Genomic DNA, 27,814 nt, shown 5'->3' on the forward strand with positions numbered 1-27,814 from the left:
TCCAAATCAAAAGTTAGAGAAAGTAAAACAAACTTTTTAAAAAATCTTCTAAAATGTTATCGCGTCAATGATGGTGAACACGAATAAAACAACATTCCTAATACATAGCTGTAAAAGTGAATCTGAACAAATTCGCATAACACAAGCCATATTGTCAACAATTTGAAAAAACATTTTATCATCAGAAGGTGCAATGTGATGAAACTGGTGTGTTTCATTAGATTCAAAAGTTTTTGAGCTTAATTTATTTACAATAAAGATTTCCTGAGATTGCTTGAAAGAATTCTACAAACAGTTATCTCCAGAGTTAAACAAGAATAAGTTTGTATAAAGACTATACAACAAGTATTTTTAACGTGCTAATTATAAAGTATTTTATCAAATTGTTGATATCTTAGCTGATGGTTTTCTAATTTATCCAGAATAATTTCTATTACACAGTGGGACAGTTTTCTCGTCCGCGTTCACCATCATTGAGGAAAATTTGGGATGCAAATATTTTTTAAACGCTTTTTCCTTATTTGCCAACATGTAATTTCAGACAGCCGAGCTGATTCATCCTTAATAAAGACATTTCAAAATTGAAGGCAGGTGGTAATCTTCTGTAATATGATTGCAAATAAACATCTATCTTGATATCCAATATTTAAATATAAATCGTTCCAAAAATAACATAATAATGACTTGATGTAGGCCTTATTATTCAAACGGTTACGATCCAAGTAGTTGGAACAACAGATAAACATCTAATACTATGTGTGCAATATCACAATTGCAGTTTACTGTGCACAGAATATTCAATTTCTACAACATGCCCAATGTTTGTTTATAGTCCTGAGAGACTCGACACAATTTGTAATCTTCGATAAAAAATTTGCGCATCTTTCCATAAATTTAAGCTCTTGTCAGCTAAGCTATCGATTTATCCTTGGAGGATTAGTTTTTAGTCTTTAATCCTTTATCAGAATTCATCAGCTTCAAATGAAACGCTTGCTACTATCAGTAACATTCAATTTATATTTATTTCATATTACAGTATACCTAATACTTTTCATAACATTCATTGTATGCGTCATTGTTACTTGTATCAATTCTAGCCTTGTGAATGAAAATATGTTAGTATACATATGTTTTTTATCCGGTCAGGGGTTTAGGCATTAGAGGCACAAGAGAACCAATTGTCATGACTTTTTTCAAAGTAAATACATATTAAAATTATTCTTAAGTTTTAATTTAGCTATAAAAATTAATAATCCTCAACGTAATAAACGAGGTGAAAAATCCTGTATCAGATATCAAATGTTCTAAGCTTTGAGTCGGGGTGGGACGGTGCGTTTTTGCAGTTCCTTGCCATTTTTTTTCGAAGGGAAGGAAACGTCGGCCCTTAGCAGCTCATATCTCGAAAACTTTGATATCTAACACAGGATTTTGCCTAATTGTTTCAAATTTTTTAACTGTTTTAACCAATGCGTTCGTTTTACAAAATTGAAATAAATTCAAATCGATGGGAAAAAATTCAAGAAAAACACTAAATGCCATCGTGAGTAAGGACAACCATAACAAAAATCGCTAGCTCTACATATGAAATGCCCCATATACATATCAAGTATGAACTTGATTTTGGTATGTGATGCATTTGATGTACCAACCAATTAATTGGTTCTCATTGTGTTTCAGCAGAGCCATTTATTCTGAGCAAATGATGTCATGAAATCAACAATTATAATCGTGCGAAATAGATATCTCTCAATATTCTAGGCCAATTACTATATTTCAATTATTTATAGAGCGCAATAAACTTATGCGAAATATAAAGCATTTGGCATTTAGTTGTCTTTGAAGAAACCATAAGAATTTCGTTCGTTTTGACCTCTTATTGTGAACAAACCTCTTGAATCTCCGGAGGCAAGTTAATCCGTTGGAGTAAAATGCATTTACCTGTGATTTTGATATCGGTTTTCGCTTTTACAAAAATGTTGATCATCTATGGCTATTAATACCACGTATTCTGCAAATAGGGCAAAATTTTACCAACAAATTGAGAGCTGCAATGAGAGCGTTATGGTTGAAAATATTATGAATCGTTTTTTAATATTAAACCAGCTTCTACAAATAGTATATCAAATCTATCTATATTGTACATGTATGGGAAAACTTTGGTATAATTTGATGTGCTGTAGATCAGATTAAAAAAAAATTGTCTAACAAATAATAGCGAAAGGCTATTAGATTTATTTTAATTTCATCGACATAGTTACTATTACATTCATTTTTTGCTAACTATTTGTACTGGTTAAAAAAAAGCAAATTATTCTTAAGACACACAACAACTGACACCTGCATATAATTAGAAAAGTAAGAAGTCTTGAAAAGGTGTTTTTGTTATATTCAGTTTTGTTTCTAATCACCGGCAGTCGTCACACTGCATAAGTACGGAATAAAAGATGATCGAACTGCCTCTTACTATTCTTGCTGGGTTATAACATGTTGGATATCCCAAGATTAGTTTAGACTTCGAATATATATACATATACATATACAATAGCACATTCATTATCTTTGGATTAGTAATCATTCAGTAATACAGGAATTTACGGCTACTACTCGTCAATTTTTTGTAGCTTCAAAATACGTATACAATATTACAGTATATTTTTTACTATAGATTATAGTAAAATACGAAACACATGTTATTTTAATGTAGAATAACCAATTTTCTGTTTGAAAATATGTGTCCCCATAAGCTTGTCACATTTCAAACATTAAAAGATGTTATGATCAAACTTTACATTCTTTACAGAAACGATGGCTGCAGTATGTATATTTTCTGATACCTACGAAGTTGATATCAGTAGCCTAAGTCTGCGGCCGAATACGCTGAACTTCATTGAGTAGACTAATGTGTTACAGAGTTATGCCCATGATTCTGGAACACTACTAACTTTCCATAACATTTGACAAAATTGAACTTTATAAGGCTTAACTGCCTTATTTCAATTAATGTTAGCACATTCAATCATTAACCCTTGGTCAGGCTGGTTTTACCTTCAGTTGATATAATCCCATGTCAAGGAAGATATAAAATTATTTGCTCATTTTTTAATACGTTGTTTACTTGTTGAATGGTCTATACATGGTAATTTATTTGTTGCTGAACACGAGACCCGGGTGAAAAATAGCCGCTGATGCGGGTACCAGATTGAAAAGCTTCGTCAGTGGCACTCTTCTTCAGCAACAATTACATGACCCTGTACTTTGTGGTTCCGCTTACTTATTACAAAAATATTGTTGTACCTTAATTCATGTTATAATGTTCGTTAGTTATTCTGTTAATTCTTTATTTACGGCAGAAATTTTTTTCATTGACATGAATAAAACATTTGTAAATGTTGTTTTGGTCGAACACAAAGCTGGGTTAAATCTAGTAGGCTATGATTCATTAATCGAACCCTAGTAGATAACCTGTCAGTGAATATTTTGTTGCGTTTCAAGGATGTAATTCTATGGATGATATATTTCTATTTGGTACGTAGGCCTTGTTTATGCGTGATATCAAAGTGTCGGTTGCGATAGGAAATATTATACTCTATTTGAAACTATTTGCCTCTTTCTAGACTCATGGCTTGTGAAATTACAAATGTGGCAACAAAAAACATGGTCACTCGACTAACGTAAATTTCATTTTACACAGTGTTTTTTCTTGCTTATACTTTTACATTAGGCATCAAATGTAAATACTCTCAAGTTTTTTTATTTATTTTGTGGCATATATCTCTTACAAAATCATCAATTTATTCTAGTCATGATATCCTAAGAATTTTATATATATATATCATGGAATTTAAATGCATAAAATAAGTCATGTCATGCGTCTCAGCCAGTTCCTGTATTACTTATTGACAACAGTTTTGAAATTTCGTTTAATTTTTCAAATTTTTTAAAAAATATGTATTCTGTAACTGCTATTATTACAACTTGAAGTTTTGGACGTTTATTTATACAAGTTATTGTTTTCACCTCAACTATTGTTTGTCGATCGGTTGATATCTTCGTTTGTCAATTGCAATCGAGTGTATTCTTCTGTATTTTTTTTCTTTTTTCTTTTTTTATTACCATTCTTGTCAATTCCCCAAACATTACTCACTTATTTACCGTGTGTGGCTTACGCCGACGTAGGCTAAGTCAGGCATCGGTTTCCCCCTTGAGCCTTAAACGAGCAAAATCCTCAAAGATAATGTCATCGTCGCCCGTATCCATTTCTCTGAAATATAATATCAATTTTGAAAAGCCATTGCTGTTTATCAGCAAAACAGTGTCCACCAAATGACTTATGAGAAAAAAAAATTTGTCATTAATCTAAGTAGATATATTTATACACTGCACAAATATGTTTTTGGTTGATATCTTGAATGAACTTTTTCACAGCTTCTTGAGGGTTGTGCACGAAAGTGTCAGGCAATGCACACAACGAATACGTCAATCACAATTATAATTTATAAATATGTATCCACGTACCCGTCTAACTGAATAAGATTAGTATCGACAGGTACTTCTCCATCAGCAGGTTGGTGCGCAGGACTTGGTCTTGCTGTCACAGGATCAGGTGGCTCTTCTTCCGGTTTCGGATGCATCAAAATGAATGGTAACTCTGCGACTAATTCACTGTTGAAGAAATATGTAAGCTGAATGATAATACAGTGGCCATCAGTTATTTGCTAATCTAAGAATATGATATATTGATGGGTTCAAGTCAAAAATACGTCGCTCAGAGATATGGATAAAGACGGCCATTTCGACGTGAATACTTGAAAACACATTGCTGGGCAGAAAATTAGAAAATACGTGACTGAGAAAGGCATATTTCAACGTTACTCTTTGGAATGATTCTAATAAGTTCACTGTTGAAAAGTATCATTATCTAGATGAAGATTTGTAACAGAATGCCCTTTTTCCGTTACAATACAATAAATAAATTAAAATAATAAATAATTTGGTCTATCACCTTCGCCGTATCTCATACAACATATATATTTTTCCTTTTTTTCTTAATGTGTAATTTAAGTGACTATTCGACTTTAAGTTCAGCAAATTTTCGATACACAATTAGTTTTTTTTTTTTAAGTTTGAAAAGGATGTTGTATCAGTCATTTTTACAGCTATATAGATTATAAATGTGCATAGTTGCAGCCTGAACTGGATATAATTAAATATGTAATAAGTATGAAAGAAATTACGTGAAATTTGAAAGCTTCTATAGTGTTCAGGAAACTATATATAAATTGAGACTTACCCGCCTAACGGACCTAAGCAAAGTTTCACTTTGACTTTGTATTGAACGATAATTCCTAGATTTTCACGTTGTGATGGGTCTGCTACACTGTAAATGGGAATAAAATAATTTTACTCGGAAGCCTGCGACAATTACTCAGAGTAATAACATCGAAGCATGCCCAAAATGCAAGCTGAAATAGGAAAATAGCAAAGTATACATTAAATAACATGCCGTTAGACACGATGCATGCAGAAATATAATTAAAATAAATGTTAGACGTTGAACAAAGCGTAATGTTTACATATTAGTTTCAATATGTTGTTAAGCACAATTAACACAATTTAAGAATTTTCGCGTGCCATATGGTATACCATTGAACCAGGTTCCATCGTAATTGCTTTTGTATGATTTACTGACTCCAATGTAACGATAAAATGAGAATAAACATGAAGAAATTGGATTTAGTTTGGCAATATCGAAAATATGAGGATTCTCTTGAAAAAGACCATTAAAATTGTTGGAGTTAGTTTTGTATCTTACAAGTGAATGTCTTACTACATTTAACAATTATATCCCAATTGTTCAAATGAAATTTAAAAAGATTTAAGATATTAAGAATAATCCGCTCAAAACCAAAACCAATTATATTCGTATTTTTGTGAATAATTCCGACTCTTTTCAAACCAGAAATCTTCGAAAGTTAGCAGGAGCTGAAAACGAAAAATGAATCACAGGAATTGTATCCAGGATTAGCACACTCTGATTTGCTCTCAAGAACACGTGGCGTTGGAATAATGAAATTTTTTACAGCAGGGTCGTAGGATAAATAAAAAAAATAAGAGCACAGTGATGCAATAATATCTGACATACGTAGTTCGTTGCATGCATCAACGGACTTCTGAAATAATCATTGTGATTCTCAAGAAAGAATTGCAGTAACTTCATGCAAATGCATAATATCAGAGCCCAGAATTTGAGAAGGATGGGGATAAATTTTACAAAAATAAGAAAATCCCTTCATACATCGATGTATAAATTCAGCATCACGGGTGATGAGGAGAGATTTTAAATTCAATGTATCTAATGCGTCATTTCTGCAGTTTGTAACGTGTATAAAATGAATATGACACGTGGAAGCTGAGGATATAAAGCTTTGAAAGAAAAAAAAACTATGCAGTATTAATTGAACACGTTGAAAACACTATGATCATAACATAGAGAGTAACATCATGAACAGAGCAAGATATAAAATTGGCAAACATTGAAACGTGTTATAAAATTCACAATGCAGCGCGTAAGATAGTTCCAAATGGTAAATCAAGAATCAATAAATTTAAAATTCATCCAATTAAATATATACCAAAGACTATCGTAAAAATCAATGAGCCAAATAACCAGAAAATGACACAAATTGTGTCAGACATCTGATTAATTAACACTACGCGTTCTCTGTAAATGTCATTCAGTGACACTTGGACTACTGTATTAATTACCATAGCCGTAATGGTTGCGGGAAATTGTAATGGTGAAGAATTACTATAATTCAAAATAGTCGGAAGCGAATCTGGAATGCCAATATACCGCAGAAATTTCAAGTATTTACTGGGACTAAAATTCTCTATGATAACAATTTCTTGAATTAACTAATCAATGAATATCAGAATATAAAACGTAGCTACTTTAAAATTTGCTTTTATATTCAATTTCAATATGGGCGGTATCGAGTAACTAATAATTTCTGAAATACGGGAGCCTCAAAATTGAACGGATTGAACGAAGGTGTTTCGAGAAAAAATTTTGAATTGGTTTAGATTGAAGAATTACTTGATTTGTTCCGTGCCGAGTACAACAAAAATCTTACTATGTTGCACTGTAAACCTTTTCAATATTACAAAAATGCAGATGATGATGAAAAGAAATGAGAAGAAAAAAAATTAAATGCCATTTATTATTTTTTGAGGTGAACTGATCTTACAGCGTGCTGGACGCTAAATTGGTGTCCTCATGTTTCAGCTGGCCATCAAGAGCAAGTCCCCATTTATCTTTGTTGTTGGCGAGAAGCGGAGTCAACCAAAATACTTTGCTCAGCGTGAAACCTGGCCCAACTGGGCAACCCTCCCTGATAAACGAATACCCAATGACATGTTATTTATGAAGGTAAGTTTGCATCTTTAATTTACACGTTTAATTCACTTGGATATTTCAAATCTTGTAATATTCTTATAAAATGTAATTGCTAAGCAGCAACGATTTGAACTTTAATAAATGATTCGAGTTAATCGAACATGTTTTGGCTAGTGTTTCACCAGAGATGGTGTAAACTAATGATCCTTCCTGAAAAATTTGTTCTATTTCAGATTTTGGTCGATTCCAGTCACGCCCCTCTATTCTTTCACAATTAAAACAAGTAACATGAATTCACTCGATTATCAGACTCGACGATTATATACCAGATTCCTCAATTACTCGTTTTACGGTCAGCGCATTAACCGCATCGTTATTGACAATGTCCAAGTCAACCGTTTCATGGTTCTTAACGTCCAAGTCACTCACTCCGTGATTCTCGATTTAGATGTCATCGCGCTTTTTAGTTTCCAATATCCAAGTTATTGAATCAAGCCAAGTTATTCGACACTGAACTGGAGGCCGAAAATTAGAAAGAGGATGATCTGGGCTTGGAAAACTACAAAGCAGGTGACTTGGTCATCGTGAACTAAAAAGCGGAATACTTGGACAGATGAAACTATGGATTGTAAGACCTGAGCATAAAGAACCGTGAAATTGATGGCCTGGACATTGAGACAACAATGTGGATTTAATCATATAATTGATATTGTATGTGAAAAATTGCACGTGATAAAATCTGCTCTGATAGTCTAACATCAGTTCATAGAATGTTTATTTGTACCTCACTTCTTCATCTCCCAATTCTTTGTAAGAACTCCCCTTCGCTCTAAACACTTTTTGTTCAAGGACTCTTCTTCCGGAATACACATTTATCTATGCCATGCCAAATCAATGCCTATCGTTTTTGTTATTCATTTTGCATATCCAGAAGACACCAAAAAATTTGTGTTACAAATAAATGAGTTGGACATCCTGCAATTTTAGGCACTCCAAAGCACCTCGAAACAATGACTCTTTAAGGCAGTGATGAATATATATTGTGGAAAGAAAACTGTCTTACTCTTAAACGCAGAGGTGTCTTGCCAGAGAAACGACCGACAAATATGTGGGGTACGCATGAGTGTCACAATGTCACACGAAAAAATGTCCGTTCATTACTTAAAGATAATTGGGTCGCACCGCCTGAATCAAAAGTTAGGGAACGAGTAAATAAGGTTTAAAAAATCTTCGAGAATGTTATTTGTGCCAATAAAAGTGAAAACAAATGGAACGACACTTTTACTACCTAATGGAAACGAATCTCAGATAATTCAGGTAATACAGGCTAAGATATCAACAATTTGAGAAAAAATTTCATATTTTCGTTTGTCAATCGATTCTGATCTTTTCGGGCACATTTTGCCCGCGGAACAGAACGTCACAAATTCTCTGGGAAACATGAAAGAAATTTTACGTTATAATATAGTTATTGTTGACGAACATTTGTCGTGCCGCAGTCACACAAGTTTTTTTTGATCCACTCTAAACATTACCAGTCAAATATTTGAGTGATGATTGAATGTATGAGAGTCATTTCAAAATCATTTCGCAATATAATTTCACTAAAATGGTTCGGTTAATTTCCCATTCAAATTTGTATTCGAATTTTCTGAGATGAATTTTTGCCATACAGCAGAGATGCTGTGTCTATCCTGTTTATTCTTTAAACTATTTTTTCCTTTCTCTTAGCTTTCATTTCAAATGGTACCGACTCTTTATCCTTAAGATAAGCACGTTTGTAGCTGTAGCTTATATTGCTAGTAAATTGCTGGAATGTAAAATTACTAGAAAGAGATAGGAGTGACGAAATCAATCAAAAAGTGCAAATATTTATCTCCATAACAAGGTGAGGCTGAAAGTGCGCAGGGGCAAAGCCTATAGTGGTATCGTACAAAATTCTTGAGAAACCTTTCTCGTTTCGCGCAGTAGATGCTCAAATCCGTTTTCTTTCAAAGAAAAAGTTCGATTTTGCTAAAGTTTGTGTCTTATTAGTCCAACTCCGGAGTCAAACCAAATGCAGAATTAAGGTTTAACTGAAGTGGTAGGTCGCAATACTGTATTAACACGTTCCAATGTAAAATGTAATGGCTGTCGAAATGTTCCATGATGATTGTTTAAATTCTTACAACTGCGAACTATGTACCTCAAGGACTAGAAAAAAACCTGGGTACACCTCCCAGTATTTTGTAGCACTGTATTTTTTTGCTTATTTCCTTCAATACCATTACTTTCAATCATATAGCCCAATGATGCAAGGAGGTTGGATGAGATTTATGTAATAATTTCCATCCAAGATCAGTGAAAAGTTTCATCTATTTTGATGGAAAAATAAAGAATGTGCTATTTGACCATCAATTAATAAACTGCATCAACTTGACCAATTGATAACATAAGGTGACGTCTGAAATCTTATATAATGTTCTGCCAGACTTTTCATGAATAACAAACATTTGATTCAATCTTGCATTTCAATTTTAACGTTAGTAAATTAAATTTCTTAATTCCATGTTCACAGTCAAGAAGAAGAAATATTTCAATATCTACAAAGCCAAGTATGTAACTAAAAGACATCAATCGTGCTAATTCAACTTTCAATTTCAGCCAACAATCTGTCACATAGTGCAAATACAGACTACAAAATGCTTGGGATTTAGGAATAATATTAAACTTTTTCTATAATTATCTTATGTAAGAAAAATATGCATAAGGAATTTGTTATCATCTAGATGGTGAAATATAATTTGGGGATTTTTGTATTTTTGGAAATTGAAAATTTTTTTGTTTTCTATGGAAAGTAATATACGGGCATATTCATAAATAACAGAAAAATTAAGATAAAAAAAAAAAATAAACAAAACTCCATCACCAGATCAGCTCCAAAACCAAGTATAACAAATATTTTCAAACTCGCCAATTCCCAGCAAAGACTACAAAACCGTCAAGCCATTCACCAAAATTTTTATCTTCTCACTAGTGAAAAATCGAAATAGATTAAAGCCAAAAATAGTCCTAGATAATACTTATTAAACCCAGGTAGTAATTGACATTTCTGTACCAAATTTATAATTAATCCGACCAATGCCAGTGCATGAGAATTGACAACGGCTTAATAAGTGATGAGAATACAATCAACAAAAAACTTTTATTGGACTCCATTTTAGATGGTTTGTTGTGATTTAATTCAACAATGTAGGTAATACTGCTGGTATTTTAGAGTATGTTATATTTTATATCGTCTTAGTAAATGCAATTGATACTGTCCCAATAGTTAATTTGTATTGATCCAGTTGATCCTAACTTGGTGCAATTATTCGAAAAATCGTACTTTGATTAACCATATTTTAAACTAATAATTTTTTTGAAAATTAATCTTAGGTTTCAATTGGGTGCTTTTTCAATGAGTTATAAAATTCGATTAATCGTTTGTCCAATAAATCTTAGACTTCGAATAATCGTCGTTTCAATGAACCGTAGACTTTGATTTATCGTTCGATCAATCAACTAATTGATTCTTCCAAAATAATTGTTTTGTCAATTAATCGATTAATTCTAAAGACAATTAATGGAAGTCTACGATTACGGTTAATTGATTAATCTCACAGCTCTAGTCTGAACAATAGAAGAAAAAGGGGGGGGAGGCCTCAATATTTCTCTGCTTTTAGAGTCTATACATTCTAAATAAATAGCCGGACATTTAATTTATTTCTCATTTTCACTCAGTGTTTTTTTTTTATACTGTGCCCAATGCTCGAGCACTCACATAGTGCTAGATGCGAGATTGGTGTCCTCATGTTTAAGTTGGCCATCTAAGGCAAGGCCCCGTTTATCCTTGTTGTCAGCTAGCATCGGCTTTAGCGAAAAGACCTTGCTCAATGTGAAGCCAGGCGTTACCCCTATACTGCCAATACTTTCATGTTATTTTTTTATTTTATTTTTATTCTGTGAATAGTCTTACAATTCGATAATCAAGTTTGAGATCTTCTACGTCAAGATTGCAAAACCTTCAAATTTTCTGTCAAGTAACTGAGATCACTCTGTATTGACAATAGTTGACCGATTATTAATTGGTGATCATGAAAAATAAGATGTAATCTTTTCTATACTCCAATAAATAACAATTATTATGTGATTCTGAATATGAAAATTCCATTTCTTAGACTCCGACGCAAACGAAAAACGGTAAAATCAATGGTAAAACCGACCAACTTATTTGAAAAAAAAAAACACGTAATTATTTCTCAAAGGGTTCATAATATAAGATTGTAGTTTATTGTCAAATGCGAAAAACGTATTATACTCTGTAAATAATAAAGTCAATGAATACTACGAGTCTATTAAACAGCATATAATTAGGTTGTAAGCTAATGTGTATCTTTGATGAAAGGATACTGTCACTTGTAAAGGTAGACAAGCCACGGGCTTTTTGTATGAAATCATACAACGAACAAAGTGGAAATACTCGTTAGAAATGGCGCGACAATTAGATGATAATTCTACGCTTCACACGTGTATTTTCTTATCCGCAATGCCCGTTATGCATTAAAGCTGATTTCATTTACCATGACTGGACATACGATTCACGTTTGATAGTGCACACCCATTTTTATGTGCGACCTAACATTCTCTGGCCTCACTTTAGTAATTAATTCATTAATGTTCGGACTTTAGTACCGTACTAGATACTACCAAAATGCAAAATATTCAGTGTCTAATGCTCCTATGTAACTTCGTTGTGAGTTACAAAAATTGAACTACTTTAAATAATGATAGTTAAATGTAAATTTGGGACTTTTGTCTACCCCTACGAACCTTACGTATAAGGAACTAACGTCTATTCTAATATATTTTTCACCCTCCACGGTGTTATAGAAATGTAGAAATGATTAACAATTAAAAGATACTCACTCGCTTTCTGCCTCGGCGACAGTGCATTTGTACTGCGCTGTTGAGAACAGACAAATATCCGCAAACTGTCGTACAGATACTTTTATTTTTTTAACTGTTCTGTTACTATTATTTGCTATGTGCACATTAACAGCAATATTTTCACCATGATGATAGAGCTCCTTGTCAAGAGTTGCTTCTAGATGCAACTTGTTCGGCGACATCATGAATTCCTTGCTAACTTCCACTGACGGTTGGGCACCTTGTTTTGATGGGGCGTACATTATTTTACGAATTGCAAGTCTCACTGAGTTTCTGTACACATAATAATAAATGCGTTTTTATAAATACATCCTTGGAGAGTTTTCAATTTATATTAACACACTATTTTTGTTTGACGTTTTATTTTGTCTTTCACAATCTTTGCCTACAGGAAATTTGTTTTAATAATAATGAAATTGATCATAAGCGTTGAAAAAAAAGTTATTATCGCGCAGATAACTTAGTAATATTACATGTCACATTACTAGTTATCACATCTGAACTGCCTCGATGTATAAAAACGTCAAACAGACTTGACTACATACTTAAGGGAAGATTAATTTCTGTACAAACGAACAGAACATCTGATATCTTACCGCTTATGAGGTTTGTCATCTTGTGTTTCGCCGACAAATGCCTTTAGTTCGTAATCAACCCCACAAGGTTTTCCAGTATCTCCTGGAGCAGGTTGCAGCGTTACAGATGCTGGACAATGAGGAGGTAATTCAAAGTAAAATGGGAATGCATTTGGGCCCAGTTTTTTTATAAGTCTTTCTTGCAGGCGCGTCAAAGGTCTTGGCGGTTGCGACCCAGGTGGCACTGGGAAAATTGGTTCTGCAGCCAAGTACAGATCTTTCCTAAACGTTAGCCCCAAGACATCCAAGTCTTCGCGACCATACCTGAAGGCTGCAAGGACGTGCCCAAAAACCTTACGCACTTTGACGTAATCAGGATCGATTAGAACAACTCCGTCTGCAAGTACAAGAATAAGGAAAGGTAACAATTTCTATAGTTCTGAGCAAATTTCAAGATAGAAATACGTTAATTTAATAGCTCATGCAAAATTCATTATTTATTTGATAGTAGATACGTCGATAGAAATATCATCTTACCTATTGGATCTACATGTGTGATATGGTCAACAAAATCCCTTTTACCAAGGTATACGGTAATCTTTCCATTTGGACTTGATTTTTTGAAGACGCGAGTAGCTTGGCGTTTGCTGGCACTGTCTACGGTGTCCATTATGAATATGTCGGGGCCGCCAGAGGCCCCTAATTCATTTGATACTGCAGTCTTTTAGAAATAAAGTTTTGAATTCTTCCGCTGTAACAAATAAATTATATTCCGTATTGACGATATTCTGACAAATTATTTGAATCCAATGAAATATCAACCGCTGTGCATAAAACTGCCGATGAACTGATACTAAACAGTATTGGTGAAAATTTTGATTTTTTTCAATCTTTACAGATCTCCGGGCAAAATTGTCTTTGCATCTCAATTTTAATTAGATATATAATAGACAATTTCATCTCGGTTGGAAAATGCGAAAACGGTTTAAGGTGACTATTACAGTGATGAATATTAAAATGGTTTTGTGAAAATATCAGGTGTTTGAGATACTCAAAAGTAGAAAAAAGTATTCATTTATTAGCATTGTTCAAACTTTTTTCGTCGATGTAGGTAATGTGGAAAAAATACTATCAATAAGAAAGGAGAAAGTGGAAATTGAAATAACATTCCAAGATAAAATATGTTGGAAAAAAAAAAAAATTTACCGCACATTTCGAGTTGTATCGATTATTTCAAAACTGTATTAGTTATTTTAACTATTATAATCAGAGAATAGTTAAGTGCGCATCAAGAGATATTTCTGGTTGTAATTTCATGTTCGTGCAACAATAAATTGATGTTAAGGCATTATTTAACTAAAAACAATATAGTAACTGACTCAACAGTGCAATAACGGGAAAATATAGTATAGACAACTATAATGAGACTGAATACTCATTTGTACACCTGTACGGATTGATTCTGAAACGAAAATAGTGCCTGGGGTACTAATTTAGGTTGGTATCGGTTTCCATCCAGAATCTCCTTTTCCGAAATTCCCCCGGACAAATATATCCCCCCTGTATAAGATCCCCCTCCACAAAATTCCCCTTCCCCAATATTATTATGTACGTTCATTAATGTTCGTGGAATTAGGCATTTATTTATTTATTTGGGAAAATTTTAATATTTATTTTATTTTTTAAATCAGTGCCGTAGATACTAGTTCAGAATCACCCTTCGCACGCGTACCACTTTTTCTTATCATTCAAAAGATATTTGAGCCGTTCTTGTAACAATACTTTTTTTACTAGATATTTCTAGTAACTTTAACACAAAATAAATTTTTTCCAATGCATGGTTTTTGCGGTATATGAATTTAAAATCGCTAACCTACCCAAAAAAAAAAAAAAAAACGATAGAAATTTCAAAACCATACGTAGTTCCTTGCTCTTGAAATACTCAAAACTTACTAAGCGATTTCTGCGAATTCAGGAAAAGATTGTGGAACAGCGATAAGAAGAATTGAATCGAGGTTACCACACATGATTATTAAAGTTATCTGAAAACATAAAAATATATTTTTCACAAATCAAACTATGATTCATTGTAAAGCACTAAAATTTTAGTTCATTCTCGTTCAGAATATGAATTTCAGAAAATTCATTACGGTCATTTTCGAATCCGCGAAGTGCTTTCACTCATGAAATTCTATGTCACGTACAAAGTGATTCTGTCGTTCGTATCGTTGATAATGGATTAATAGCGAAAAAAAGTTTTATTAATCTATTAGCCGCACAGTCCTAACAGGTATACTTCTATGTTATTAGTTTTATAAAAAATTGTCGAATCAATGTACGTTTCTTTCCTTTCTGATAGCAAATAACTCTTTTTGTATCAATACAATATTTATTATACAGGCCGGGTAAAAAAGAAATATTTTTATTATCTCGCTTCGGGAGATAATGCTGTTTCGCACATTTGTAGATGGCACAAAGCTATTTGCTTACTCAATATTTAACGAGTAAACAAGTGCCACGTAGAAAAGTGGATCGTCAACTACCGAACAGTGACTTTATTGAAAAAAACATGTATTCACTGACACTGCGGTTATCTTGTTATTACGCGTAATAATGTATGCGTATCACCATACGCATGTGGTAACCAGATACCAATGTCGAAGCTGTGTTCATACAAAAGCACAAATACGTACATTCTCCTGTACAAAGTGTGCTTCGAGTTGAAATTTTTCGAAATTTCAATCTCAATGCAGAAAGACTATACGAGAAAACTATGTAGAAAGGCTGGTCCAAAAAAAATCGGATCTTTTTCTTTCCGGGTCACATGTTTGCTAGTCGAAGAGGAAATAAGATGCCTGTTATAATTTGAGACCTTGATATTAATATTTAGTGGTTCCTGTACGCAATTTTCCGTTTTACATTTAATTAAAACGAGAAAATAATTTTAATTATTTCTGAATTTTGTAGCTCATTGTCAGTAACGAGGCAATGTGTATAAATGTCCGATACATATTCTTGTAGGGAATTTAATACTCTAAAAAACGTCTGTTATAATTTTTTTTAGTAACGTTTCTGTAACGATGCATGTTTAGGAAAAATCGTTACTTCGTACCTTTAGGAATGTCTGAAATTTAGTTAGAACATAATACTTAAAATATACTCATATTTTACGAAGCCAACGCCTTGAAAGTCGTTTTAAAATTGCACAATAATGATTTTTTTCCCTGATGATTCGTTACGTTATTAATTTGGGTCTCATGCTTATTTCATCTTTTTTTTTTTTTTTTTATCAAGTTTCAGATTTTCATTATTCTGAGTTTATCAAACTCTGGGCCGCAAAAATCGATTCTCGTAAATATATTTACGTCTTGCGTTCGAAAACTCCGTTAATCAAATTTATAGATAATTGGTAATGCTTTCATTTTGAAAATTTGCAAATAAGTGATTCAATGAAATTAAATTTGCTTTAATATCCCGTGCGAAATAAAACGGTAACTTGTATTGTGAGTATCGAATACGATAAAGAAAGAATATAAAGATATCAAAAATTCAAAGAATTCAAGTATAAAGGAAACAATTTTTCTATTCAAATCTCGTTCAATGTGTTGCGGAAAACAAAAACGAAAGAAAATCGTATAAACGAGAAAACGCGCATGTTTGAGAAAGACAGTAAATCCTGAATTGTGATCGTGAGTAATTTATGATAAACAAACAACTTTTCCTGCGGCTCCGAAGAATAATAAATTCGCAGTTCAAAAATAAAAAAAACTGAACGTTCACAGTGTTGTTACAAGGAACGAAACAGTTTTTCCTGTGCACGTTCCAAGAAAAAGTCGTTTTCAACCTATGTTTGCAACACGGTAAAGAGAAGGCGTATAAGATAGAAAAGGAGAGGGTAAGAACGATTAAACGAAGAAAAAAAAACACTTGAAAATACCGCGCAAAGATAGTTTAAAAATAATCTGGACTTGTTCTTGGCAGCATGGCTGTCCGTTACAAACTGCCGACGACGCTTGTGTAAAATTGATCGATGTCAATTGCAAGCCACACGAACATCGCTACTACAACTCTGATGGATGTAATAATATCATGTTAATAGATTCTGGCCGTTCGACAATCTACGTCAATAACTAGCCTATATATGCATATAGCATACTTATAAATTACTCGAACGCAAAATCGCATCGGGGAGCAATAAAAATAGCACTCGATGAATTTATTCACCGTCTCGGCTTCGTTATGCGTATAAAACAAAGCTCGAATATATGTATAATATACATTTTTTTTTTTTTTTTATCACGTTTAGAAAAAAAGTTATTTATTGTGACGATATTTTTTTTCAAATATCTTCGTTCAATTTTATACGATATTGTTTTAAAAAATAATCAAAGTTTTGTTTCATTTCACAAAATTCAAGAAGTCAGCCTTTTCGTACTTTTTTTAACAAGGAATTTAGTTGAATTGCCGAACGTTATAACCCGAAAACTCGTAATAAAATTTCAACAAATTTCAGACAGCGACGAATAAATTGCGTAGATCGCATCGCGTGTGTCATGTTCTATAACAAGTTGTACGAAGCGATTATATAATTTTCTAATTTTTAACGCTGAATTATTATCGTCAAAACGCTCGAGAGTCAAGGGCAGAATTGACTTGAATGCTTTATCAGTAAAAGATGAATAAATTGAAGATGGTAGAGGGGACAAAAGGAAAAGAACAAAATAGAACAAACTGGAATACTAAAAAGTAACAATCGTGAAAAATACATGGAAAAACAATGTAGTTGGAATAAGAGTAAAGCGTATTGCCACACTAAAATTAGAGTTGGAATACGCGCAAAATGGTCACGTGTACCTTGTTTTTCGTAATTCCAACAATATTCAAACAGTTTTTTTTTTAACGATACCTGTCTTACTGAATTTTCCTAGTTACTATAACAAATAAAATTTTCCTCAGTGTACAAAAACTGCTCAAGTTGAGAATCTCTGTCAAATCGCAGCACTGATTGAATTCTTCTGACGTCACAACTATACGACTAATGCCCTCGAGACACACGTCTACTCACATCATAATATTACGGGCTTGTAGAATGTGATTTAAAATATAATGAAAAAGATATCGTAGTATTTTCTCAATTTTTAATGATTATCATTGCAGATGCAGCGAGATCGCCGTACGTGAAAAAATTAACATCCGGTAAACGAAACGGTAGAAAAGCGAGAGGAGAGATGAGAAAAAAAATATCGTGTAGGCAGCAGGTATATGAATTGCCATTGTCTCGTAAAACATGCGACGCAAAGTTATCGCAATTTTGCTACCGTGTCGTAAAATTTCTATGGAAATCAGAGAAACATCGCTATTTCATAACGCGGGATATTCCATGCCAAATCTGTAAACGATTGACTGCTACATTTTTTGCTATCGTCGGGGAATTTTTTTTAAACAAATGTACAGCGCCCAAATTGATTTCTAAAGGCAACTGTAACGAATTTATAAACCAAACATACCCTGAAAAATTGGGACAAAATATATTACCTGCAGTTTTTCATAAACTTTGAACTAATTTTTATCATACTTGTATTGACCTTCGAAATAGTTGTTTTTTTGTTGAAAATAAAAAGAAATGAATCCATCGCAATTTGATATTAAAATGAAGTAGGAAAAAAAAAAAAAAAAAAGAATAAAGGCGGAGTCGTGATACTTGTTAGTATAATTATTAACTCATGCTCTAATAAAAAGTAACATCCTTAGGCGGTTTCTAAAGAAATCACTAATAACACACACGACTAAAAGCCTGAAACGATGTTGAATTCGTCAGAATTAAATAGCATAATTCAAACGCACTAAATAAAAGTAACAATCGAATAACTCGACGAAACATAATTCGATTCGATTCGACAATGTTATACGCCACCTAAAAAAAATTCAACGTAAAACAATGAGTGCTTAATTTTTTGTGGAAATTACGCCGACTTTGACTTGCGTGTACTGGTCTACATATACTATACAACTATTAAAAGAAGGAGAGAGTTTGTTTGGTGCTTATCGATTTCACAATTGCAAATTCGTGTGTATTTATTCCATATGAGCATTAGGCTATTATTTTATAGCACTTATCCCTCAAGAAATACAAAGAAATTTACATCTACACTACTATTACGAACGTTTGAATAATTCTCTGGCCATCGGAAAGTAGGTATATTACCTAAGGACATGTAAGCTAATTTTATATTGTAGAAGCATATTTAATAATGCATCGAGCTGTTTATAGTGAACTTGAACGAGTCATACCGAGCAAGAATTTTCGAGTTACTACAGATTTCGCAAAGAAAAAAGAAAAAAAAAAGAAAAAACAAAAGCAACGGACGAGGTATAAGAAAAACGTTTTTCCCCGCGATTGAATATGATCGAGGAACGGGAAAATTGTGCGGGGGAAGCGGCAATTATATCCCTCGTTGAACAAATCATCTATCCAGGCAACAGGAACGGAAATGGTAATAAAATGTTTCCAGTGCGCAGCGCCGCAATTTGAGAGCTTGAGTTTGACATTACCGTCGGCCTTTAATCCTACTTGTTATTCATTATCAGCTCCGTTATATTTACCGACGAATAAATCTCCAACGGTTAACGCAACTAACAGCCTGCAATCGATATCATTTTTTCTGATTTCGCACACGGCGCTTCGTTATTTGACAGTTGAAACAGTTTTCTCGTCAAGCAGTTGAATATTTAATATCGTTCTAATCATTTAACGTATATAGGCTGACCCACAACCTTTCGACCAGTTTTTTAAGATTCAAATTTCAATCTGATTACGATTTGGTCGTGTTATTGTGGCATGCACCAAGAATGAAATATGAAATCTGCAAATTTTTAGTCCTTTACACGGTTCTGTTTAGAAGAAACACGTCGATCTATTTCATCAAATTTTTTATTTATTTTTTTTCAAAAGAAAGCAGGCCCGACAAGCTTTGAAAATAGAACTTTCCAAGCAAGTGTTGGAAGAAGGTAGTTTTTCAGTTTGATGAACTCTAACGTAATTCTATAAGCTCTATACGAATGTTATAACAATGACAGTAATAAAATAGACCTATATATTTTACAGCGCTTAAAAAATTCCTCGATATTTCCAAATCAGTAATTATAATTGCTACGCGCTATCATACCCAAGCGATGAAAAATATTGTCGGATGATGTATAATTGCGTCTGGCAATACAAATTACACCGACGAAAATTTATAATATACTATCTTAATGTCTTGGAGTGAGAATTCACGCCAATGGAATGAGAAATCGCTAAGCGAGAGTAAAACCGGCGCAACTCTAAATCGAGTCAATATTTTATTCGCTTTTCTCACTCCGAGCGTTTGGAGTAGAATAGTTTGCTCTCGAAGAGTGAATATTGACTCCATCACGCGAGTTGCGCTGTTTTCATTCCAACGAAATTTGGAGAGTACTTACTCAAGAATGTTGACCGCATGAAAAAAACAAATTGAAACAGATGGAATTATGATATGAAGAGAAGAAAACGTTGAATAAATCAGATATAAAGAACTGATAGGGGGTTGTTTGGTTGCGAATAGTATTTATGTGTAACGGATTCTTTTTCCGGAGGGAGCATGAAACGGACCACTGTTTGCGTACCTAAAAATGTTATGACGTCAACTGAGAAGACGTCTGGTTTTTCCTCCCGTCAAACTGTAACAGGCAACGGAGGCGTTGCAGAAAAAAAGATAATGTTGCGTATCGCCACGCTCGCTTCGCGATCACAGAGGCTCTGATAGCTTTAATGAATTGAAATAATTGGCGCGTTAGCTGTTACAAGCGATTCTCGCCCTTCACCCATTCACTTGACAATGATCATGCCTAATTGTATTCTCGTATGAAAAGAGTTATCGCAGACCTAAAAAAAAGTAGACCATAATATTCCGATGAAATCTTTGTTCTTTCAAAACGGATGAAATATCGTTACAGTTCAAAACTTAAACATTCTGGAACTCGTGTCAATGAATCGTTGATCATCGGCAAGGGGAGAAAGAGAGTTAACCACTTATCAATTTGTACCTATCTGAACCTAGCACCCGACTTGAAAAAACCTAACTATTTTTTGTTGATTCTTGTAGGTTTTTGTAGGTAGTTGTTTGTAGTAACGATGATTTCGTTTCTAGTAGTGCCAAAAAAAAAAGTATAAGGGGTTGAAAAAATGTCAGCATCCCATTTTGAAAAAAATCGAATTTATCGTAGATTTCCGTACAGAATCGTTTGTAGTTGATTGTAGTGAAGATATTTTCGTTTGTAGTAAAAAGGAAAGAAAGATACGTTTTTTTTGCCTTCTTTTTTAGCTAGAATTTCTGTGGCCCTGCTGTCAACTAATGTTTCGGAATCTTTTGTAGTTGTTTGTGTAATCATTATACTCATTCCATTTCCTCGAGATAGCCGTGGCTTCGTTGAATATCTCTCGAGCCAATTATAGTACATCAATGGCGAAATTTCGAGGCGAAAAGAATTAAGAGTTCTAGCCGGAGTTATTTTGGGTTACGTATATTTTTGCGACGATGGGTTTGTGATACGTGTAATCTTCGTGAACTTTTTGTAATCCTTGCAATCGAAATCATTGCGCGCAATTTTTACACAGTGGTTAACTCCTTGGATAGGATCGGATTCTTAACTACTGGACGAATAAAAAATTCTACCGATAAGAAAATTAATCGATTTCAAGAATGATATCTTAATATCAAGTTTCTCCGTAAGAAATTAGCTTCCAACCATTACGTAGACCACGATAAGCGTTCTTTACCGTCGTTGCGGTCATTTATCGACATTTTCGTTTCGTTTCACCGGGATCTTAATGCCTTCTGAATTAATTAAAAAGATGACAAATTGTCCATGTTATAATACCAATAGAAAAGGCCCAGAGTTTGCAAGCTTAATCGCTGAAACTGCTTGAGGCAAGATACGTCAGCAAATAACAATCACGCGCTTTTGAACATCGTGTACATAACAATCATGTAAAGTTACGTAAACAGCTCTTCATTTTCATATACCGACAATGTATATCGTGTCGAGACAATGCGAATAACTGACGTATTTGCAATGGCGAGGTATACATATACATGTACAAGGTAATTAACGATACGACTACGGGATGTTGTGGGTCATGTTCATTAACTGATATTACAGAGAAAGGTATAAGAGAGTTTATATCGTAATTGACGAGACGTTCAAAATTGCCTCCTTTTGAATGGCTGTGCGTTCGTAGCAATGAGAGAGAATATACGGCATATTATACGTAATAATATTATACTGTGTAAATTTAAGGGCATTGCGTACACAGAGTACGTACAGAAATTACTGAAGCAGATTTCCGCTTGTCTCCTCATTCATAAAGAGCTGCGTATATTTTACGCTTCTCTTACCTCCCGGGTTGTTGTTCCTTCAATCAGTTATTCTTTATCAGGCATAATATAATTTCTATTCAGTTATTCGGACATATGATCATGTAACATTTAAATGCGAATCGCGGAATACACTGATCACTGAAAATTGTGAAGTGAAAAGAAACGTGACCAAATTTGAATCGGATTTCTGTGAATAATTTGCGATTTAATATTGATATAAAGTATGTTTTACTTCATACATCGTAAAACTCGCACCGAATGCGAAGTGCAGTGTCAACTTAAATTTTCGTAATACATAAAAAATATTATCACTATTATTATTTTATTTTTTTTTTCAACTTTACTCCGTGTTCACTTTCGGTAATTGAAAGAGCTAGCCATATTAGAGCTAGCTAGCTAGCTAGTAATATGATATAATATGCTTTTTGCAATAATCAATTTCGACCATCGCCTTTTTATCTTTATTGCAACTCTTACAGAGGATAGTAGCATACCTGTAAAGAGCTTTGATGTATTTTTCGAATGCATTCAATTTTGACTTTTTTTTTGTTACATTACTTTGTTTTTTCCGACACCCGGATATAAATAAATCATTCTTGCGCCATATTCTTCGCTAATCTATTGAAATTTTTTTCACGCATGGATATTCTTATTAGATATTCGCATAATGTCGTGTATAAATTTATACATACGCAGCCAACTGCATATCTTTCAATATCAATACAGCCGAGCCTATAGAATTGAACACCGCAGCAAATTAATACAGATGCCTACATTAATGACTGGGCACGATTCATCACAACACATTTTATTCCGCTACAAAGATTCCACACGCTATGAAAAATTTTCGTCAGATCCAGTTACAAGGAAGTTCTAGTTAAATGTGTACCGCTGTATTAATGATTTAAATATTGCGTTGAAATTACAAAAAAATAATGTGGTACAATTAAATAATCAGTGCAATATGATCATAATTGTTGCTTCTAAATTTTTTGGTTATAATAAACAGATGCATGCATTGCATGCATGCAAACAATGCATTTTAATTTTGTACGGAGAATCTGACTTTCACTTGCCATAAAAAATAAAAATGCTCAAGGCCTGTAACAGTAATCACAACTAGAAGTTACATGAAATTTGATGGCAAAGCTATGCCCATATATGCAATAAACGACTGCACAAACCAAATTGTTAATTCGCTTGGCCTTGACAGCCTCAGGTTTCGAGGTCGGAAAACGTTCAGAAATAAAAAGTATTTTACAAATTTTGATGTAATTCAAATGAGTGGAAAAGTACTCTACCCATCCAATCTAAAATCTAATGAGTTCTGAGTTAGGAACAGCCACGTTTATCTTCGTTGATTCATTATTTAGACATCATTGAACGATAAATTGATCACAGAAACACACACACATCCAACATACGATAGAAAATGCTCAGAGGTGATTCTCGAAACCTCATAACGTATAATCTCGCGAAAGCTCAACTTGTTGCTTGTAAAGTCTTCGTACTAATTTACCTTGGTCTCTTTTTCCCTTTAGGTACGGAAGAATGGGAAGTTGAAAAATGTTGAAATGGTCGTTTTACCGCGAAACGACGGCGAAGTAATTGAGGGTTAAATAGCGTCGTTTCTTCTAGTGTATAATACAACGTGCACATAGAACACCCACAAGTGTACGAAGTAAGATGGTAAGATATATAATGAATCACGAAACGTGCAAAGCTATAAAGCTTAACTGAGCAGAATTATTGGACGCGGTTTAATCTTGTCCTTGCAGTGATTGCGACTGTTGAACCCTCCGCAGGGATCCAATCATGGGGTAAATGTTGACCAAATATCAGAAACAATGTCAAGTTCCGCAGCTTTAACGCAGTCCAATCTCTTCCCTTTTTCCCTCTGCTTTGAAATACAATCAATGAAAATAACTTATTGCTAGTTGAATTCCTTCGATCATAAAAAAATGCATCATTTTATTTAAGCAGGTTGGTTCGTTGGTTGTAAAAAGTCGATACTTTTTATCAAAGGAAAATTCCCTCCTAAAGGACTATTTTCGAGGAGATTTTGATAATATGGTAAAAAAAAAACCTGTTGGAGTTTCAACCGTGAAGGTTTTCATATTTCTTTATTAGTAATTAAAAACATTCTCAAATTATTTTGTTTGCGACGAAACAAACTTTTTTAGACTCCCGATTTCCGAAGCCACAAAAATCTCTGTGATGTTACAAAAATAGAAAATAACGGAATCGTGAAGAAAAACTTAGAATTAGATATCGAATTTTTAATTCAAATCGCTAAAAAAAAAAAATGGTTCAAAATCTATTAGATTCGTTCGATTGCATTCCAGGATGGCTTGTTTCATTCAAAAGACTATTTTCTACAAATTCACTGTAATACTTTTTTTTTTTTAATAGGATAACGAGCTATTTAAATTTACGCGCCAAATTTTAAAAATTACCGTACAACCGCTTCTAATAGTAGGGCGATTTTTTTTTTCAATTATCTACTGATCGATGCTGGTTTTCTGATGTTTTTCATTGCCCTAGATTAATTTTCCATCCAAAAGCTTATAGCTAAAAGCTAAAAGCTAACTCTCCGCCAGGAAAAGAACTTTCTTCGAAAAACCATTTACTTTTAAAAATTTGCCGAGCAAATTAGAATAGCCACTTGTCTAATTTCAAAAAAAAAAACAAAGAATGTTCTCAATATTTAGACCTCAGGGAGTACTTTTGCATAAAAAAACCAGAAGCCCCAGAACCTTCACGTTGGTCCGCGTTCAAACGATCCGTAGTATATCTACCCGTATTCAATGTTATGTATACATATTATAGTGTATACAATATAACCAGTGAATTTTTCGTCCGTGTATCAAATATTTTGCACGTGGTTATAGCCTCAATATATTAAAACACCTACTGATCCGACAGAGTTGTGTATCGGAATCTCTAACTTTTTAGAATAAACTTACTTATATAACGCCGTGCTTACAACGCATTCAACGCTAAAATTCTGTTCGTTAGTTACGTATGGAAGCTATAACGTTACAGCGTCGCACCAGGAGTAATTTGTTCGTGAGTTTTTTGCTGTGCAACAATATCAAAGGCATAAATTTCTGCTTACCCGGCATGGACGGTGACCGTCCATGTAGCACCGTAAACAGGATTTTATAGGATGCTTCATATATTACACGAGCTTAAATGCGACGTAAATAGTGTACGGAATGGACCTTGGAGAGATATTCATAGGGAACTTCCGATCTAATGCCGTATCTTCACTCCGTTAGATGTTTACAACATAGCAATTTTATTTCAGCTTCACGTTTGCCTGAATATTCAATAGTGTACATACCCATGGTATCGATGCATCAGAGTCATAACATGGCATCTCAAAATGCGACGACGAGGAAAGACGCTATATCAAGTACATATCTAGTTATTGCTCCAAAATTAGGTTAGTAACGCTGCTTTCTAACTATTCAATCAAAGTCTTCTGTATTATAAACGGTAAAACTTTGACAATTCGTGCCTACGATAAATGAAATTGTTTGTACTTTAAAGGGTTATTTCAACCGAAGCTGAAATGTACAATTTACGTGCTTCTAATGTTGAAAATATTTCCTACTACTTATAACAGTCAAGCGAAAGTTCCATTTTCGAAGCTTGTGGAGCTTGCGTAAAATGCCCTATTTTCGAACAGTGCGGTAAAACACCGTTGACGTATGCGAGTAACTGAAATGTGTAATTTTACACACTAGGGTTTTCTTTGGCACATGCGCACTTTTATAGAACTCAATTTTACGCACTATACGATGAAACGTGTAGCAATTTTTTCGCAAACGAATTGAAAAGCAGAAATAGATTGAAATATCATTCGAATAGCAATTGAAATTTATTTTGCGTCAATATCTGGTTTACACGTTTTCTACAATAATTTAATAATTTTCATTAGTGAAATGTATTGCTCAATCCTGCTCAATCATCTGTAGACGCCTGCTGTTATTTATGAACGAAAAAATTGAAGCTTTGTATAAGGTTTGAATGTTCCAGCAGAAGTTTGTTCGAAATCGGATCAATATTGCAACAAATCAATGTTCATTTATTCTTACACACGTTATAGCAAATGAATATTTCACGTGATTGAAGTATATTTGCCGTATCGCCGCGGCGACGAGTAATGATATTGTTATTATATAATTGGCTTTCGCACAAGCGTTTGCCTTAAGGCTTTGACGTAAATTATAATCAATCATAAACAGAATTTTACTTTTCATCATGTCTAATTGATAAACATCGTAACACCCCAATGACAATATAATAAGCGGAAAGAATCGCACTCTAATTGATTAACAAAAGTTTGAAATGACACGTGCGAAATATATCAGGGGGGGGGTCAAGGTGAAAAAAATTTAAGAGTTAAAATTTAATAGTAAATCCTATACTGCACTTTCTTGAAATTATTCGATAAACTGTGTCGATATTCGATAAGTGTGGGAAGTGCGCGATTCCCGACGAGTGTGAAATTTGCTAAATGCACCTAGAAGAGAGTTGTAATTACACAAGTCTCAGTTATCGCCAATCCGCATGGGCGACACACGCTATCTTTTTCACACAGCTGTTAAGGAAAGTTTGATTTTAAAAGCAACGTAGGTGCCACTGACAACGCGTATAACGAGTTAGGTAACTCACGCTGAATGACACAGTGCGCATAGGCCAAGGAAAGCCCTAGTGCGTAAAATCAAGCATTTCAGTTGTGCGCTTGCGCCAACGTCGTGTTATCGCACTGTTTGGAAATGGGGCACCTTACGCATACGCCACAGGCTTAGAAAATCGATCCTTCAAAGCAGGTGTTGGAAAAAATTATTTCTATTAAGATGGCCGAAACCACAGAGCGAGATCCGGCAAAAACGCATTTTAGAAATGAAAAATACACAACTGTTGGCACGTTATCGGGTGTAATAATCGTACATTATCCTGGATTTTTAATGCCACTCTTTGTTAACATCCGTTATCAATGGTAGGTTCAAGTTTTTGAGTAATGTTATTATATTTACGTATCATAAAGAAGTATGCAGCAGCTTATCTTATAAGCTCACTGTGAAAAGTCGGCATATAGATAAAAACTTTTGCGGTGAAGCATATATCATGTGATTTCCTCGACCTCTGACGTAAGAAATTTTTATTTCAGCCCTCTCACTCTACCCAAACGATTTGGATGATTCTTTCACAATTGGAAAATAAGTTTTCGCCAGATGGCCATAGACTATATTTTATTGAACAAACTCAGCAAGGAATGCACAAAAATCTACATCTAGATCTACACTGCCGTTAATGTGATGAAAACATTTGTTTCATAACGATGATCTTAAAAACTGTTGAACAAATTTCCATGAACTTTCCACAGCAATTTTTTTTCCATCTCCAGAATGTCTACATAGGAGGTATATACGGAAATCATCTCATTAAGGAACCGAGAAAAAAGG

The 27,814-nt window shown here is 33.7% G+C and overlaps 1 protein-coding gene and 1 long non-coding RNA gene across 5 annotated transcripts in view; one reads left to right on the top strand and one right to left on the bottom strand.

Annotated features, from left to right (window-relative positions):
- Positions 1–997: 997 nt before the first annotated feature.
- Positions 998–27,814, bottom strand: part of LOC107226242 (beta-arrestin-1) — a 31,341-nt gene continuing 4,524 nt past the window's right edge. The window contains exons 1-9 of one of the 4 annotated variants that reach the window (XM_046738989.1): positions 14,893–14,996; positions 13,477–13,690; positions 12,961–13,336; positions 12,344–12,637; positions 11,199–11,336; positions 7,248–7,391; positions 5,291–5,377; positions 4,516–4,662; positions 998–4,261 (exon numbers count right to left, since the gene is read on the bottom strand). In XM_046738989.1, coding sequence (XP_046594945.1) covers positions 4,183–4,261; positions 4,516–4,662; positions 5,291–5,377; positions 7,248–7,391; positions 11,199–11,336; positions 12,344–12,637; positions 12,961–13,336; positions 13,477–13,609 — 1,398 coding nt within the window. In that variant the 5' untranslated portion in view covers positions 13,610–13,690; positions 14,893–14,996 and the 3' untranslated portion in view covers positions 998–4,182. Of the gene's footprint in view, positions 4,262–4,515; positions 4,663–5,290; positions 5,378–7,247; positions 7,392–11,198; positions 11,337–12,343; positions 12,638–12,960; positions 13,337–13,476; positions 13,691–14,892; positions 14,997–27,814 lie in introns of those variants that run through there. The other 3 variants (XM_046738988.1, XM_015666989.2, XM_015666990.2) reach the window with 3 other exon arrangements.
- On the top strand, positions 7,356–8,575 carry LOC124294229. Its single transcript, XR_006904171.1, has 2 exons — positions 7,356–7,429; positions 7,630–8,575. It is a non-coding gene; the product is annotated as an uncharacterized LOC124294229 (long non-coding RNA).

This window comes from Neodiprion lecontei, chromosome 4 (genome assembly GCF_021901455.1).
Source record: "Neodiprion lecontei isolate iyNeoLeco1 chromosome 4, iyNeoLeco1.1, whole genome shotgun sequence".
In the NCBI taxonomy this organism is placed as follows: Eukaryota; Metazoa; Arthropoda; class Insecta; order Hymenoptera; family Diprionidae; genus Neodiprion; species Neodiprion lecontei.